The sequence below is a fragment of the Eurosta solidaginis genome, chromosome 2 (assembly GCF_040869045.1).
Source record: "Eurosta solidaginis isolate ZX-2024a chromosome 2, ASM4086904v1, whole genome shotgun sequence".
In the NCBI taxonomy this organism is placed as follows: Eukaryota; Metazoa; Arthropoda; class Insecta; order Diptera; family Tephritidae; genus Eurosta; species Eurosta solidaginis.
Window position 1 is genome coordinate 291,291,881 of NC_090320.1, and position 19,365 is coordinate 291,311,245.

The 19,365-nt window shown below is 38.9% G+C and overlaps 3 protein-coding genes across 3 annotated transcripts in view; 2 read left to right on the plus strand and 1 right to left on the minus strand.

Moving 5' to 3' along the window:
- Window positions 1–7,000, minus strand: part of LOC137242853 (uncharacterized) — a 44,425-nt gene extending 37,425 nt beyond the window's left edge. The window contains exon 1 of the mRNA XM_067770108.1: window positions 6,772–7,000. Within this exon, the coding sequence (XP_067626209.1) occupies window positions 6,772–6,805 (34 nt within the window). The 5' untranslated portion in view covers window positions 6,806–7,000. The remainder of the gene's footprint in view (window positions 1–6,771) is intronic.
- A 376-nt stretch (window positions 7,001–7,376) lies between these two features.
- On the plus strand, window positions 7,377–8,144 carry EMC5 (ER membrane protein complex subunit 5). The gene is made up of 3 exons (XM_067770109.1): window positions 7,377–7,584; window positions 7,641–7,693; window positions 7,769–8,144. The coding sequence occupies exons 1-3, from the start codon at window positions 7,503–7,505 to the stop codon at window positions 8,003–8,005; spliced, it is 372 nt and encodes a 123-aa protein (XP_067626210.1). The 5' UTR covers window positions 7,377–7,502; the 3' UTR covers window positions 8,006–8,144.
- Window positions 8,145–11,784: 3,640 nt separating this feature from the next.
- Window positions 11,785–19,365, plus strand: part of Swip-1 (EF-hand domain-containing protein D2 homolog Swip-1) — an 81,091-nt gene continuing 73,510 nt past the window's right edge. Inside the window, exon 1 of the mRNA XM_067768507.1 lies at window positions 11,785–12,463. Coding sequence (XP_067624608.1) covers window positions 12,177–12,463 — 287 coding nt within the window. The 5' untranslated portion in view covers window positions 11,785–12,176. The remainder of the gene's footprint in view (window positions 12,464–19,365) is intronic.

The window sequence follows — 19,365 nt, forward strand, 5'->3', positions numbered from 1 at the left end:
CGTTGATCAGACTACGTTCATTGTGCGCTACCTCCATTTCAACTCGAAAGCAACAAATTTTACAATTCAAGAACGGTTTCGTGGATTGTAACCAAAAAATCTGGTCAGGGAATCGCTGATTTAATTTGTCATACTCTAGGTAAACATGAAATTCCATTAAAAGATTGTCGTGCACAAGGGTACGATAACGGCGCCAATATGAAAGGAGCTTACAACGGAACACTACGTCACATTCTAGACAAAAACTCGAATGCTGGTTACTCGCCTTGTGCAACCCACAGTCTCAATTTATGTGGTGTTGATGCTGCAGAATGTTGTACGGCTTTCTTCGGAGTTGTACAAAAATGTTTTACTATTTTCAGCAGCATCCACAACGATGGGACATCCTCAGATGGACGGGATGACCTAGAAGGTCGCATGTGGTCATAAAAAATCATTCCCTAGATGGTAGGGCTTATTACCGGTACGTACCGGATTTGCATACGGCAAAGGACCATCTACTCGATAATAATCCCCAAGGCCTTCGGGAAGTGTCCTTATCGCTACAACAACAACAACAAAAACATGGGACATCCTCAAAAAAAATGTATTGAGCTCTCTTCACAGTCTTTCAGACACTAGGTGGTCGGCTAGAATTGAGGCAATCATGACCATTCGCAAACAATGTTCCAGGATTAATACAAGCACTAAACGCATTACTTAAGCTAAATTTGACTGCACAAGCATACGGAGATGTTACATCAACGAATGTGTCTTGCTGTCCTCAACTTGGTCCATAATACTGACTACCATCAATGAAAGAAGCGTCGTACTCGAAGCTAGAGACGCCACCATAGATGTTGAGCTCCGACATCTAGATGCCTTATTAGGTGATTTGAAGTTGATCAAGAACCAATGGGAAGCAATTTTAAACGAATGCGAAACAGTTGTTATTCAATTGAACATCTCGCCAAAGTTTCCGGACATTCGAAAGGGAAACCCAAAAGACGTTTTGAAGATAATGGAAATGAGATGATTACGGATGATCCAGAGTCTGATTTTAAAAACAATACATTCTTGGTGATCGTTGATCACTGGAACTACTGAGCGATTTGAGCTATGAGAAATTTGAACAACGTTTTCCTTTTTGTGGTAGGGTAGGTTGGTGTGAGGGCATAGCCGATCTCCAATTCGGCTGTATTCGAACGGAGCCTTCCCGATACCGGGCCACTCGAGAAGTATTGATGGCCTTACCACAGGGGCGCTGCTGTGGCTGACGGTTCTTTCCCCGTATATAATACTGGACCGCTGAGCACGCCTTGTCAGGCAGGTGATCGTACGACCAAGATGAACGACTCATTATTGTAATAAGGAGGATGATAAGAGGAGGACTGAGTCGCAAGCCAAGGACGACGAATACGCATTAAGCGATGCGTCGGACTCGGGGAGCGAGAGCAGTGCTGATTCAATAAACTCCATGTTGGAAAAGCACGCAAATGAAAACGGAGTAGAAGAGTGGAGAAGAGTACGGAGCAGAGGAAGCAAAAGAGCTCTCTCGCAGTACCGTGCAGCACTAAGAATTGTCCAACGCCTGGGAGCAGTGGTCGACCCAACAGAAGTGGAGATCGAGTGCTTGGAATGGGCCCATGATGCGGTAGAAGTAGGTCGAAGACAGTTCAAAAGATTTGCTGCTAGAAACCCTCGGTTCTGCAACCGGTACGAGGAGGAAGAAGCGTCGAATGGCAGAACGAAGAGGCAACGTTTGGCGGAAGGCGACAAGCCTGCTTTCAAGAGGCAGAAAGGACCCAGTCCCAGAGCCGCGAGGCAGGGCAGTCGCATAGACAAGACAAGTAGACCCAAAACTGTAAGACAGATGGGCACCAATAGCGAGGTAGCAACTACCTCGAAAGCTGCGAGCCAGAGGGAAATTCCAACTACGGAAGTAGGAGATAAGCCAAAGGGAGATAGCGCTAAGACTCCGGCTTTCTCGGAAGTGCTAAAGGGAGTTAAAGCTAAGACTCCGGCATTTGTCGGAGGCGCCAAAGGGAGTTAACACTAAGACTCCGGCTTTTCCCGAGAAGATGAGTGATGTGGCAAAGCAGTCACTGACTGTGGTGCTGGTTGATCGTAGCAGTCCTTTCGAACAGATGACTACTGAAAGGTGGAGATCTGTAGAAAGGGAACTTATTACCTTAATGCTTAAGATAATGCGGGGACAACCAAGTAAGCCCCTTCCAACCTTTGATTCGGGGGGATGGTATAATGGTGTGAAGATGATAGCGTGCGACAATATCGCGAGCTTGCGGTGGCTGGAGGAAGTGGTTGCTAACCTCCAAAGGCAAGGCACGAACGCGCGGTTTGAGGTGGTGGATAAAGAGCAAATCCCCACGGTACCAAAAGTTAAGGTATGGATACCATGCGTGATGAAGTCGGAGGATACACTGCAACTTCTGCAGAATCAAAATCCGAACATACCGACACAGGATTGGAAGGTACTTACAGTATCTCGGCCTACGGAGGAAGGTCAGTTCTACATCTTCCAAATAAACAAGCAGGCGGAGGATATTTTGTACACGCAGCTTGGCAAAATGTCCTTTGGTACAGGCAAAATATATATGCGACTCAGGAAAAGAAGTCCCGTGGATAAAAATCCTAACACGCTGGAAGTGGGCGAAGTCGAAAAGGACCTCAATAGCCTAAGGGAAAAAAGACAGGTGGATGTAGCCGGTGTCACCACGAAGGTGTTAGAAGAGGACCAACAGCCAGATGGTGCAGTGAGTCGCACAGAGGAACACGAGGCACAACAGTTACAAGGGGCTGAAGGGGGCTTCGAAGGTGCTTGAGGGGGACAAACAGCCCAATAGTGCTGCGAGTCCTACAGATAAACCTCCAACACACTAAAGTGGCATCGAGCCAACTCCTGCTAACCCTTGAGGAGGGTTCGTTTGACGTGGCGCTGATCCAGGAGCCGTGGCTCTCATCGGGAATAAAGGTTTCTAGACTTAGCGCGCGCGAATTTGGCTTTTACTATGCGCAAACGGAAGGACGGGTGCGAGCTGTAGTAATGGTAAGGAAATAGCTGCATTCATATATGCTACCTAATTACACTACTGAGGACCTCGTAATGGTGGCCGTTGAGCAAAGGAATAAGCAGGCATTTATCCTGGCATCCTGCTACATTGCCCATGCTGCGGAGGTTCCACCGATAGAGTGCAAGAGGCTAGTACAGGACGAAGGGCGCAAAGGGCGGTTGGTCATAGGCGCGGATGCAAATCCGCATCACAATGCGTGGGGAGGATCAGATACGAACGGGAGAGGCGAATCTCTATTTTGTTACATCCTGCAAACCAATTTGCAGATAGCCAACAGGGGAAATGTCCATACATACATTGGTACAACATCCAGCAATGTTTTGGATATTACACTGAGCTCCGAACGTGATATATCAAGGTATGATAGGATGGTTCTAGATAGACCATCGTTCTCCGACCATGCGTATATTAGCTTCAGCATTCCCCTAAAAAAAGTAGACAAGGGAGGAACCTTTAGAAACCCTAGGTCAACAAACTGGACTAAATTCCAGAAACAGGTAGAAACGAAACTGGGACAACCCAAAGAGGTTGCCAATGTGGAAGAACTGGAAGAGTCTAATGAATTCCTAACTAGGACGCTTATGACTGCGTATAACAAAGCTTGCCCTCTAAGAAAATTCAGAGGAAAAGCAAAGTCGCCATGGTGGAGCAATGAGCTGAGTCTTCTAAGAAGACAGGTAAAGGTAATGTTTAAGCTAGCAAAGACCCCGGAAAGCGATGCGTGTCGGGACGAGTACAGGGATCTACTGAGGATCTACAAGCGTGAAATTTCCAGGGCGAAGAGAATTTCATGGAAAAGTTTCTGTACGGACATAAAGTGCTCCAGCGAAACAGCACGGTTGAGAAAAGTCCTAGCAAAGGGAAATATAGTCCAGGGACTAATAAAGAAAGAGAACGGGGAATGATCGCGTAATAGTGAGGAATCCCTTGAGGTGCTTCTCGATACACATTTCCCATCGGGAGATGGTTTAGAAGAGCCAGCAGACAGCACTCGCACTTCGATCACGGAGCGGGTAGTGCCGGGCTTGGTGACCGATACCAAGATCGAGTGGGCAGTGAAGAAGTTTTCTAAGTTTAAATCGGCGGGCCCAGATGGTATATTCCCGGCCATGCTACAAGTCTCAAGAAGGGCGGTCGTGGAATGGCTTAAAATAATATTCGATGGGTGCATAAGGCTGAATCATGTACCGCACTCTTGGAGAACTGCTCGTGTAGCTTTCCTACCAAAGGCGGGAAAGATCGATCACGTGTATGCTAAAGATTATAGACCCATTAGCTTAACATCATTTCTGCTCAAAAGCTTTGACAGGCTGATAGATGTGTACATAAAGTCCAACGTGGATGAAAAGCTGCTCTCCACAACACAACATGCGTACACCAAAGGCAAGTCGGTAGGCACCGCATTGCATAGGGTGGTAATAAGCGTAGAGAAAGCCCTAGAATATAACGAATATGCTCTAGGAGTCTTCTTGGACATTGCCGGGGCTTTCAGTAATGTCTCTAACTGGGCTATTATGGATGGTCTTAAATACATTAAAGTACATCCAGCCTTAACCAGATGGATCGGCTGCATTTTAAATTGCAGGAAGATTACATCACAACGGGGATTGTACGAGGCCACGAAATCAGTGGACAGGGGAACGCCGCAGGGAGGGGTACTATCACCTCTACTGTGGACGCTGGTCATCAGCCAAGTGCTCAGGCGATATGATGAGAGACCCGTAAGACTTACGGCTTACGTGGATGACGTTGCAATTGTCATAAGTGGAAATTGCCTTCCAACGAGTAGCTCTTTGGTGGGTCGGGCGCTTCGGGATATTCATACCTGGCATCTAATGGTCTTGTTTACAAAGAGGTACAATGTCCCAAATTGGATCAGGCCTAAGTTAGGAGGGGTGACCCTACAGGAGAAACCTTGCACAAAGTATCTAGGAATCATCCTAGACAGTAAGCTGTCTTGGAAGCTCAACGTGGAGGAGAGGGTGAAGAAGACTTCAACGGTACTTTATGCATGTAAAGGAACGCTGGGGTGTACGTGGGGCTTATCGCCCTTTCTTTCTCATTGGGTTTTTACAGCGATTGCGAGGGGCAGCTTGAGCGCCGACCATATGGCCATAGTAGTTTAGCGTCATCAATCACAAGACGAAGACTACCTGATTCCCTATCTGCGCTTCGAGGGAGATCTTAACGCCACAATAGAGGTGGACGGTTGGCGCAAGGGTGTACACAGATGGTTCCACAGTAGTGGAAGGATTGGAGTCTGCGGTATACTGTGCTGATCCGGAAATAAACAGATCCTACAGGTTGCCGGATTACTGTAGCGTTTTCCAAGCGGAAATAGTAGCCGTAACCAAAGCAGTAGAAACCGTGGAAGAAAATTGCCCAAGCTGCAATCGTGTTAATTGACAGTCAAGCAGCAATTAAGGCAATAATTTCGCATAGCACAGCATATAAATGCGTGTTAGAGTGTAAGCAGTAGCTGGAGAGAATGGGGACAGGGAGAAGCATACATCTATATTGGGTCCCAGGGCATATGGGAATAGATGGGAATAAAAAAAGGCGAAGGCGAGAGGTGCATATGATCGACCAAGCCGGAAAGGCGTGGGTTCAACCGCGGGGCTGTAAGGTGTCGAAGATTATGTGTAGACCTTAGACTAACAAAGTTGCTTCTATCATTAAAAAGAGAGGACTGTAGACTCATGACGGGTGTTCTGACTGGACACTGCCTTCTGGCGTCACATGCCTTTAAATTAGGCTTGGTCAGTGATAGCAGATGTAGGAAGTGCGGGTTGGAGGATGAAACAATCGATCACGTTCTGTGCTTGTGCCCTGCACTTGCCAGGCTAAGACTCCAGCTACAGATACAGCTGTCAGATCTAGAAGCAGCAAGTGGCTTAAGTCCTAGGCAGCTTCGAGTATTTGTCAAGAGGGCGGAATTATTTTATAACATAGGTCCTGGTTTTTGATAGCGTTTTTCAGTTTGGTCGTTAAAACAAACTTCTGGTAACACTACGGACTCAATCAGTCAATGTGAGGTCCTCATGGACCGGCCAGTTCAATCTAACTTAACCTAAAGGGCGAATTAATGGTGACTTATAACCATAAAGCCATAACCAGATAAAACAGCTGATCGAACCTACCTTATGGAAATCAATGTAATCGATTAATGGTGCCATACCATAACGCTAACGCCATAGCCAATCAATTGGTTTTTGGTTTCTCACCATATTCATAACCTAAAAATATTTGAGTTGGTGAATTTAATAACTTTTTGTAGATTTTCTTCATTGTTTTGGATACGTTATGACTAAGAGACTAATTTTTTGTGGAATATGTTTGTAATTTTTTGCGTTTTCTTTATTTTTATGAAATTTTCACGATTTTTAGGTTAAGGCACCATTAATCGATCACATTGAGATGGTTATGGATATGGGTGTGGTTACGGCTATGGCGTTAGGGTTAAGGAAGTTTAATTTAGCTTTAAGGTCGAGTAAAATTCGAATTATTTGGCCAGCTCGAAAGCTACAACGCCAACGCCAATTCTTTGATGTACTTTTATAATTGTAGTTTCAATTTTCTTCGTTTAAGGAAAATTCGAGAATTTCCTTCTATATAAATTTGTATTGTTCTCTTTATGTGGCTAGACGCCATGTTTTTCCAACGAATTTTTGATTCCTGTTAGGAATGAAAGAATACAAACCTAGATAATTAATTGAGGATCGCACTGCGACCATTGGTCTATTGTGCCCGTGACAACCCTAACTCCGGTCAGGGAGGTATCGCCTCACCTAACTCCGTCAAAACGCCCAATGGGAGCACCGAAGAAGGTTGGCTTATTTTAACTTTCCACTCAACGCAAATAAGCCCGAAAATTGACGTTGAGCCGAGGATGACACCGCACGTCCGCTCAAGCGAAAATACAAGATCGGCATGAGTTTAACATTTATTTTTTCACTTTGTAAAATTTATTCACAAATCAACCGATCAATTAGAATAAAGCAGCAGTTACCCACCGACGTGTGTAACGTACGTATACATATGCCGTACGTACACACATTTGAGCGAAATTTGTGCCCGTAGTCGCAAAGAAAAAATTACTGCCATTGACCTAACTGCAAACAGGGCGCAAAAGTTTACTGAGGGCGCAAAAGTTTACTGTCTAGTGAGAGAGCAATCAGCTGACACGGTCTTACGAAAAAATCAAACTTGTTTTGATTTCTACGTTAAGCGAAAAGCTTTGAGACCACTGTATTGAATTAAAGTCGACTTTTATAATTTTTTTTATCGATGTATATCGCTTGTTATCCCATCTCCCTCCAAACAGCTGTTTATAGAAATTAAATTCGGCTTATTTTATCAGCAAATAATTTAGCTATTTTTAAGTTAATCAGCATACATTAACACTGCTGACTGAACGCAGAATATTAAACCATGGGTACGAAAATAGTAAATCGCATTATATTAATAACAGGGCTCCTGAGCCTTTTACATGCCGCTTTTTCGGCTGCTCATCGTAAGTATTATAAGGCAACATATGTTTTGAAATCAAATGCAATTTGTTGTTTTCAGATCGGACATATTTGCGGCTAACAGAACAAGATTGGACGCAACTGCCAGTTGATGTAAGTAAAATAATCTTTACAAAAGCCATGAAGTAAACGAGCTCATATATATATATATATTTTTTTGTGCTTCAGATTGTAGTGCAGACCGTTCTCAGCTTATTCGTGGTTCTTTACAATTTAATTCAAATTGTAGGTAATTTTAAGGAAATTCGTGCTACAGTTGACATGCAAGAGAAGTCTTGGGATACATTGGGCAACTTACCCTCATTTTATACCTTCAATCATCGTGGTAGGGCATTGTATCGGAATTACGAAGAAGAGGAACCATCTAGCGACTTTATTAAGAGTACACTTGATTTAGATTACTAGTGTAATAGTAACAATGTTTGTTTAGATATAATTAACTAGTATTCTGAATTATTTCATAAAAAGTAAGATTTATATGTAGACGCGATATATTGGCACCTTTAATATAGAATACTTAGTCTTTTTTACTGTATACATAAAACCCTCAAGGTTTAATGTGGTCATATTTATCGTTCCCGCGATGGTCGGGCACCTTAATTGTGCTTGTTACGGGATCTATATCCCGTATCCGGATCAACAACTTCGATAACAATCCCCAAAACCTTTGCCGAGTGTCTTTGTCGTTAATGCAACAACAACAGCGTGCTATTGTAGTTACAAAAGGAAGACCTACTTAGAAGAAACAAATGTAAGGCCGAAGGACGTGAGTGCGAAGACGTTCGGAAGCTTTCAGGACCGTAAAATATTTTCCGAAGTGATAAGTGTGCCTAAGCTATGGAAGGATTACTTACTATAACCATCGAGGGAGGTTGCGAACTTAAAAAGGGATTCAAGAGGTTGATATGCGCAATACAACGCTTTATAGCTACACAGTTTCCGCAACCCAATTGTCAACCTCACATACTCGCGGGGAATCCTTTTACAAATATGAATGTATCGTACACATATTTAGCAGGCGATCTACATCCGGCAAAGGACCATCAATATCGATAACACAAAAACTTCGGGGAGTGTCCTTGTCGTTAGAACGACAAAAATGAATCACCAATCCTTGGCCACCCCAATTAGAGTGGCAATATTATGGCTTGAAAATAGAAAGGCGCCGGGAACATCGGACTACCCGACGAACTATTGAAACAAGGAGGCCAAAAGATAGTAAAAACATATGTATATCAACTGTTGTTCGAAATCTCTTGGGACTTTGATTTGAATTTGAATGTGCTCCGCAGTCCACAATGCGCATTAAAAATCGCAAACCGCCGATATTATCGGGGGGCTGTTTAAAACCGCATTAAAAGGCCTATCTACCGTATTGTGCGAAAGACAGAACGAACTGATTGAAACTTATCAGTGTGGCTTCAGCTCTGGCAAATTAACTATCCATTTCACGACACGTGAAATCCTGGAGCACACAGGATAAGACAATTTGTGATCGGTCGTGGCTGTTAGGTGGGGCGAGCATTGCTACAACAAAAACATCATCTTGTTTTATGTTTTTGTCCAGTTCAAAGAGCGCGAAAAGGACGAAGTACTTCGAGCTTTGAATTACTCTCATTAAACATTTTCAAAACCAATATATTTATATATTCTCTTTGGTTGACCAGATGATATTAATAACACGACTCTACAAAAGAAATTATGTTCTTTGTCCTAAAGTTTATTTCATGTTTTTCTGTTTTATTATAAACAAAAACGAAAAGAAAATACCCTTTTTCGGTATAAAGTTTGCTTTCGCAATAGTTATAGTAACAATACTCATGGCGCTAGAGGTGTTTTGTACAAATCTATAATAACCTAAACTGTCGTCGCGAAGTTTTAAATATGAAGATGAGGCTTTTTGTTATATATGTGAGCAATTGATTAAAGCTCGAGATATAAAGTATGAATTAAATACATATCTCATCCTTTGTGAAGCCTACGAAGCATATTTTTTTGGCTGTCCTGTTTGGAATCAAGACAAGACATGTTGCTTGTAGTTATTGTAAAAGATGTTTGGAGAGTACGCAAATGTTTATAAATAGTAAATTAAATAAAGTCGAGGTGAGAAAAGATCTGTGAAATTTTCAACACCAAGAATCTGGCGAGAACCAAAAGGCCACGTTAAAGACTGCTACTCTTGCATTGTGAATCCGAGTAAAAGACGTAGAGATAAAAATTCCAAACCTATCAAATATCCTGATCTTGAATCTTCTTCTACTCCAGTCGCACACGATCTGACACGACCAGTACCAGTTCTCATAAAAGCAATGCCGATAAGGAGCTTTTACTGACACCTAAACAACCAAAACATCATTTCATCACTACTGAAGATTTTAATGATTTGATTTGAGATTTAAATTTACCAAAAAGTAAAGCAGAGCTTTTAGGCTCTTCTTCGAACAACGTTATCAAGTCCAATTAATGAAAACATGATGGGAGACAATCAGCCCTATTCTGCATTTCGACTTAGATTGGAATTTTTTCGATTTGGCAATTTTGGTATTCCGTGTTCCAATCGATCCAACTTCGAATCGTTCGATTTTGTGTATTCTGCATTTCGATCGTAGTTCCGTTTTTCTAAATTGCAAATTAGTTGGAGGAAAAATTTTTTTTTTTTTTTTTTTTAACAAAAATGTAAGTAAAACTTGTTGAGAAACGTAAAAGGCTTGACGATGATTGTTTTTTATATATTTCCAGCTCAAAAACAACATGTCGATGTCGAAGTCCTTGGACGTATTTGCCCCGCAAAAGTATCTAACGCATACTTGAAAGCATCCTTATTAAGTCGAAAGTTTTTTTTTAACCTAAATAAGTCAATAAACCTTATCACTTTTAAGTTAAATTTCTTACAATTCGTCACTCATCTCAAATGGATTACACAAATCTCGCAATATTTGCCTTTCGATTCTCGCCTGGCCGTTTTCGTATGCGTTGCTTTCCAACTCCACAAATAATGCCGCGGCTATTGATTCCATTATAATAGACAGCTATAATTTGTGTCTGTTCGTTGGGTCCAGTTATATGCCAAAACAAGCTGCCGAAGTAGAGGAAGTTGAAGCAAAAACGTAAACAATCCTTGCGGAAAGATTAAATAAATCTTCATAAAGTATTTTAGGCCACTGCACTGAAATTAGCATCCATAAAATTCAGAAAATGTCAACTATATTCGTGCAGGAATCCGTTTTAACAAAACTTGATGGCCACGGCAGGCAATTGGACAAAAGAACGACAAAAACACACTTACAATTATGAAAGCTCTTTACTCAAAAAACTATAACACGGCGGCAATATATTCTATTCCTTTTCTTTGTACAAAATAGGGTGGATAATAAAATATTAACGTTTTTCAGTGTTTTTTACAATTTTCTTTAATTTATTTTGTTCCAATGTTCACTCATTCCGGACAAACAGCTGATTTCGAAAAATGAAAAATTTCGTTCAAGCGGTTTCCTAAATAGGAAGGCAAACTTTTACATGCCATATTTTTTTCATAAAATTACGACCTAAAGAATTGAAATTTAATGCTTTGAAGTCGAAGTAAAATTTTGTGTTGACCGGTGTAATTCACAAGGTGTCGGGAATATCTTTTCATAGATGCAAAAGTTTGTTTCCACCTTCAGACTTTTAAAACCAAAGAGAATAGATATATGTATATACTCTCTTTGGTATCCTCCACCAAGTCCTTGAATACGGTAAACTACGTCATTCGTTTAATAACAACACTACACTGTTCTCAAATTGAACACATTTTCAAAATCATTAAATAAATTAACTATACTCCAAAACTGTGGCTGGCCCTCTGGGGTTAAGACAATTTGTTGTGCAAATTGGTAGCACTGAGTGCTTCCAAAAGTGACAACTCACAAAGCCGGCAACATTTGCTGTCAAATCAGAAAATGACAATTCTCATGCTGTGTTTCTTCGCTCATTGCTGCTCATTGCAATTTTTTACGTCATTGTGAGTGTGCACTGGTGTTTATTGTGCGGTAAATAATAACGGAAATTGTTTTATTAACGAAATAAAAAATCCGATATTTTAAAAACTAGTGGTATTTTTTTGTGATATCTCTTCATAAATAAAAAAATCCGAAGAATTTGAAAAAATTGTGATTATAAAAATAAAATCAAAAATATAAAAACGCACACTTTGCTAACATTTTAAGCTCGGCGAGGGAATTTTTGTTTTATTTTGAAACACATCCTATATCCTTGTGCGTTCGTGCTGTGTTTCTTGCTTTCCCGAAAATCAGTTATACAAGTGATTACAACAAAAACCAACAGTCAAGTCAATGCATGTGAGCATGTGTGTTTAATCTGTTATCCTTTTTGTACTGTCTTTCGTTGTGAGGCAATACTAAACGTGATAAGGGTGTGTACTCGAAGCCAAAGTGAACTATTAAAAGAAAACAAGCAAACACTTGTGTACACCTGCAATTGCAGCAGTGCAGTAATCCAAAGCAGTTGAGAGCGAAGTGCAAGGACAGCGCCCAATTTTAAGTATATACTAACATACATACATATCAATTCGGAAAAAATGTCGGTATCATCAAATGCTTCATCCGCATCGTCGTCTGTAACTGGTGTGCCCATTAGCAACGGCAGCAGTAGCAGACCATCACTTGGACGTCCCGGCAGCTGTGATTCCTCAGCTGGCAGTGATTCGTCTGAATTAACACACATTTTAAATCGCAGACAAGTAATTATGGACTCGCAAGAGGCTGGTATTGAGGTACCGCTACAATTCAAAGTGGTGAATGTATATACGGAATTCCATGAATTTTCAAGAAAACAAATTAAGGATTATCAAAAAACTTTTAATAAGTAAGTAGAAAGAAGAATAGTTTACTATTTCATTTTGTAGCTCTTTTTCATACGTTTCCATACTAAGGCACATACATATGTACATGCATACATTTTCAGTAGCATTTATTATTTATTTTTTATTTGAAAGCCCATTGCTAATGTCAATAAACATTCAGTGTATGTCAGCATCCTTGCCAAGGTCACAAACCACCACACAAAAAACGCAACGGCATTTCTTCAAGCAAATCGTAGGCGACGGTTGCAAATTCGTGTTTGGGGGTGGGAAAGCAGCTGATATAATTTTTTATACACAAAAATGATGTTTCTCAGCACCTTGTCAAATCAATGAACGCTCGTCTACGTCATCACGAAACACCCACAGTGATGCAAAGAGTTTCTGAGCCCAAAACACCCACACTACGCGAATTCTGTTATCAATATGAATGGATATCGACACATATTAAGCAGATAAAGCGCTGGCGAACGCAAGTTTCTTTCCACAGGAGGGTGTAGGATTACCTAGAAGGTTCGACGTGTTCAAAGCGAATCGTTCCCTAGATAGTCGGTCTAGGTGCAAAGCGGATTTATATCCCACAAAGCACTTTGATCGTCGATAAAACTCCAAACCGTTATAATTTCAACAACAGCCCACATGCTTTTTAACACCACCCACACATCTATCAAGCTATTGTTGAACAACAGCCATCTCGGCCGCTATATACATATGTATTTAGTCACGAGACTGCAATGAAGTTTATACGAATTTCAGGCGACATCCAAAGAAGAAAAGTGTAACAAAAGCACAAAAACTAAAAAGAAGAGTTGATATAAAACAATCGCTACTTAGGAGTAGATATAAAGGCATATCAACCACAGTCACTGATATGATTGCGCCATTCGGTCTATCAGTTGGTAGTGTGGTTGCTTGTATTGTGACTTGAGAGCGTGTCATATTTTTTCTGACTGCTACTTCTGCTGCCCGACTGTGTGACATTGCATTTGCTTGGTATGCTGCTGCACTTCCTCAACTTGAAAACTGTTTAATAATTTATGATTTAACCACAAATTGTGCATCATTGGCAGTTTCTATACAACTGACTGACTGACTCCTCTTTGTTGCTCTAACTGCTGTTGGTGGCGTTGAAGCCGGCTGGTTGCTCAGTCACGTCATTATGGCAGTCTGCATTCACTATTTCTGCACATCATCACATTTGTTATTTTCTTATATATTATGCAGCTTTATATGTATGATGAATGAATGCATAATCATTATTGTAATCACGATTGTTTTCATATTGAATACTTTAGGCAGGTAGACAAGTTGGCGCATTTATGCACGTTTACATTTTTTTTTTTTTTTTTGTTATTGAAGTTTTACAAAACCACACACACATTTACCAATACATGCGCATTTTAATACAAATTTGTGTATAGTTTGTGTTTCCGTCTATCACAGAATTTACATAATTTCCCTGTTCATATTATATTCAAATTTTGATTGTGAATAATACACTCTGCCCTGTAACGACTTTATCCAAGGTTTGTTAACAGCGACAAATTCGTTGGGAAATAGAGATAAAATCTATGAATTTTAAATAATACATTATAATTTAATTCCTCCATTCTAGACATGTGTAACAAAAAAAAAGTGATGTACAGGCCTTGGTTTACAGAACAATAACAAAAAGCAAAGTTGCAGTAATAATAAGGCCTCAAGAGGTCCAAATTGTTTACGCGTTTAAAAAAAAAAGTATGCATTTTGGCGCTTTCAATAGCAAAGCTTTCAATTCAAAGCCCCAGGGGCCTTAGTCTGTAGCTCGATTCGAAAAGAAACCCGATTCGAACGCTGTCTAACACATAATAATAAGGCATATTTTCGGTCTATTTTCATTTTCAAAATTTTAAAATATTTAATGTTCAAAATATTTTTTAAAATTTATTCAAAAGAATCTGTTTTGTTTGGGATAGTGGACAGTTTTAAAGTAATTTTCTAATCAAATTAACAGATGCCGTTCTACCAAAATTCAAAATATTGAATTTTCGAAAACATTTTCAGAAAATTTTACCATATTTTTACTTTGGATAAAGGACAATTTTTAAAATAGCTTTCAATTAATTTATTAGATTCCGTTTTTAAAAAATTCACAACTTTGTATATATGTATGTATGTACAAAGAAAATTTATAAAAGTTTTACTCATGTTTACACCGGATAGAGGACATATTCCAAGTTATTGTAAAAATGCTCCAAAAAATATGAAGTGAGTTCAAGCGGCCGCCGTGAAGTGGTGGCTGCGCCGCCTCCCACACCAAGGGTCATTAGTTCAACTCCCGGGCAAAGCAACATCAAAAATTCAGAAGCAAGTTTTTTCAATTAGAAAACAAAAATTTTCTTTTCGAAGTCACCCCTCGGAAATGATTTGGCAAGCACCCCGATTGTATTTCTGCCATAAAAAGCTTCTCAGCGAAAATTCACCTGCCTTCCAGATGCCGTTCGGAGTCGGCATAAAACATGTAGTTCCTGTCCGGCCAATTCGTAGGGAAAAATTAAAACAAGTACGACGCAAATTGGAAGAGAAGTTCGGCCTAAAATATCTTCAGAAGTTCTCGCGCATTGAATTTTTTTTTTTGTTTTCTAATTCAGGATTTCGTGATCTAGCGTCATTGCTTTGCAAACTTGTGTGGCATATTTTTTAAAATACACCAACAAAATACACGGGTATTCATTTGCTACGTCATGGCAAATACGCAACATCAAAAACCGTGGTTTATTTTTTCAATTTTGAATAGCAAATCAACAACTGTCAAACCAAACAAAATATGCAAAGAAAAAATGAAAAAAGTTGCTCACGATCAACATCAACTACACAAAATTCTAAACTCCCTCAAAATATATGTATATTAAGAATTGGAAAAAGGTACAAAAAATTTGGAAAATATTTTGATTGTTGACAAAATAGAATGTGTAAAAACTGCGAAGGCAAACTATTCAAATAGCAAAAAATTAAGTTTTTGTTTTTTTTTTTTTTTTGTTAAATTCAATTAAATTGAAAAAAAGTTTAATTTGTGAATGTGTGCCTTCTTTTACTCACAGAAAACTACTTTTATATTTTTTTTTTGAAAAGTGTCAACTTCCGACCTCTTTGTTTTTAATTACATTTGATCAAAAGCAAGTCAAGCGAATTAAAAATAATGTCAAGATATATAATGTGCCGTACTTTAACTGATTTCTTAAAATAAAACTACACTTCAAGGCGCATATACTTTGAACAATATTGAGCAGTATAATGGCAACACGACTTGTCAGCTGGGAAAATTCACATAATTATCACATACATATTGTAACGAATTTCGGGAAATTCCGCTTATTCCAACCCTTCTGCTAACGTTCGAATCTTTCTTTGTATCGCACTTTGAAAGTACTTCACAATAACACTTCTATTTCACAACCAATAGCGTGATTAAATCAAACTGCCTGCCTACTACTCAGCTTGCTCTGCTTTTATACTCTCGGTTTCCTCGTTCACCCATTTCTCCTAAGGTCTAGTGCTTTCGTGAACTTCATGCTTCGTTACCATCATATACACGTATATTTGTAGTTTGTATCCATATGCGTGTGTATATGTGAGTACTACTTCGGCTGATGATGACATGCGTTTCTGAGTATATCTCTGCTGCCTTGTATGTATGTGTGTACATGATGATTGATTGGTTTACGTACAAATACGAGTGGCTGCTTAGTATCGGCTTAGTGATGATAGAATCGTTTACAAATAAAAATGTAAGGCACGATAACCTCCGAATAGATCTAAGGGCGAGCTTCTCTTCCAATTTGCGTCGTGCTCTTTTTTTGGCGGGATGCGACCTACTTGTTTAATGCCGACTCCGAACGGCATCTGCAAGGCAGATGAGTTTTCACTGAGAGCTTTTGATGGCAGAAATACACTCGGAGTGCTTGCCAAACACTGCCGAGGGCGGAACCCGCTTAGAAAATTTTCTTCTAATTGAAAAAACTTGTTTCTAAAGTTTTTGATGTTGCTTTTTCCGGGGCGTGAACCCAGGATCTTCGGTGTGGTAGAATCGCTTAGTGATACTAATATTCGTCACAATATGTATAATAAAAGCTCTTTTTTGTACATAGATGTAACTCAAACTTTATTTCTTTTTAATTTTTAGATACTCAAAATTTAATTCTCTTTAATTTTATGATACTTGGATTGGTTGACGAGCTAAGACATATTTACCCATGACCTATAGAACTGCACCAAGTATATAAACCCTTTATTCCAAAAATGACTCAAAAGTTTGAAGTATTCTAAATCCAAATGATATATCATAGTGCTATTCTCTTGCACAATACTGTATTTATGCAATTTCTACGCATCTAACTTCTCATGTTTCTTAAAATAAATTCCTTTAGCTTTTTTATCGCCTTTATTTTCACATATGTACTTGTATTCATCCGTATTTGTTTTTAAACGGTTTTTATTTATCTAAAATTGCTATGCTTGTGCGCTCTTATCTCAACTTGGCACCAACATTCGCAATCACGTGAAAACCCTACAACGCTGTTGAATATGACTTTTGATTAAGTCTTTTACATCCTTCCTGCTACAAATTACTCAATTGTGAAGTAGTTGTTTTTATCTGCCTCATTTTGTGCTTAACACATATTTCTTTTTTAACTTTATTCACCTGCTTCTCAAAATTCGCTGATAAACTAAAAAACAGTTTACTACATTAATATATTTTTGGTTATATTACTTCCTTTATATTAGGTCGGTTGAATGTTTGTCCGTTTTTCATACAAATCTTGCAATCGATTTTTAAGTAACTTCTCATTGAGCTATAAACGTGAAACTTTACACATAGGTTAGAACACCGTGACAATGCAACAAAAGGAAAAAGTCCGCTAGGTGTCGCACGGAAATAATTAGATAGGAATTTGAAAATTTTCAAACCAGCTTTTGAGTAACTTCTCGAATAGCTACAGACTTGAAATTTCAAACTTAATTCAGAGGTCGATGACAGCCGATGACACCATACAAAAAGATTGGCTAGGGAACGCACGGGATGAGATATTTAGAAAAATCGTACGAACCGGAGGGAATTTCGGGATTGATTTTTATGTAAGTTCTCATTGAGTTACAACTGTAAAACTTCACAGATAGGATAAGAGGGCGAGAAAATTTAAGAAAAGGAGAAAAAAATTCCGTCAGGTTTCGCACGAATCGAAATGTTAAGATAAGAATTTAAAATTTTGTGTTTTGAGATCGATTTTAAAGTAACTTCTCATTGAGCCTCAAACATGAAACCTCAGAGACAGGTTAAGACACCGTGACAAACGAACAAAAGGAGAAAAAAATTCCGTTAGGTGGCGCACGGATCGAAAAAATTAGATAATAATTTGGAAATTTGAAACCCGGTTTTAAGTAACTTCTTGATGAGCTAGAGGCTAAAAATTTATAGCTTAATTCAGAGGTCGATGACAGCCGATGTCACAATACAAAAACTTTCGCTGGGGGGCGCACGGACTGAGACATTTAGAAAAATCAAACGGAACGGAGAGAATTTCGGGATAAATTTTTATGTAAGTTCTCATTGTGCTACAAGTGTAAAACTTAACAGATAGGTTAAGACACCGAGAAAATGTAAGAAAAGGAGAAAATAAAAATAAAATAAAAAAATTTTAAGCACGCCCTTTATATAAATGGACAAAAATCAGCAAAAATGTCTTCTTATATAAACACATATTCTTGCTAAACTTAAATTTTTAAATTTGGCATAGAAATTGCAAAAATATTTATGAGAAGTAAAAATATAAAGGTGGAGCGCAATTGATTGACTAATAATATCTCCTTTCCTACCAACTTTCCAATCCAAGTAATGTGCGCTCCACTTTTATATTTTTACTTCTCATAAATATTTTTGCAATTTCAATGTCAAAATTTAAAAATCAAAGTTTAGCAAGAATATGTCTTTATATAAGGAGAAATTTTTCGCTGATTTTTGTTCATTTATATAAAGGAAGTACTTAAAATTTTTTTATTTTATTTTACTTTCTTTATGTTTGTGCTTCTATTCAGATATTTTTGCTACGGTTTTGGTTAAAAAAGAGAAGTTTATAGAACAATGGATCGTGTGAATAAAAAATAAGCAAAAGGTTTCTCTTCAAGATTTGTAAAAAATTTAAATTAATTTATATGCAAAGGAAGCATGCTGTTTTATTAAAAACCAACTAATTATACGCAAAAATAGTTTTGCATTTGCTACTACAGAGCAGCAGTAGCGACGAATAATACGCTCTGCTACTGCTCCAGCTCTGAACAAGAACAGGGCACAGGGCAGAGCCGTAGGATAAAAAAGTGATAGCATTTAGAGCGGAGAAGGTTCAATGTGGTCACATTAAATTATTCTCGAGATGGTCGGGCTAGTACCCTAATAGTGCTTTTTACCGGAACGTACCGGATCAAATATATCCTATAGCAAATATATTTTTTTGCTCTTGCTCCACTACGAATATCAGTGCGTTTGGAGTTTTTATTTTGCTATTTGCTCCGCACTAAAGCAGGACGGTCTTCGTTGCAGAGCATAAAAATAGCTATCACTCTTTTATGCTACAGCTCTGCTCCATGCTTTGTTTATGTTCAGAGGCGGGGCAAGAGCAAAAAAAAAAGAAAAAAATTACAGGTTAGTGCAGCATTCTCCAGAAGGGGGAATTTCCCAAAATTCGTTACAGTATAGTAGCCGTTAAGGCTTTTAATGTCAGGTCCCTCTATATCTATAAAGGCTGCAAAAGTATATATATATATATATATAATAGATCAGTTTCGGTTGTCCTAACTCTTTATTTATGCATGTTGTGCTAAAGAGTCGTGGATTAGATTAGATTTAGATTTTTAGATTAGATTAGATTTATTC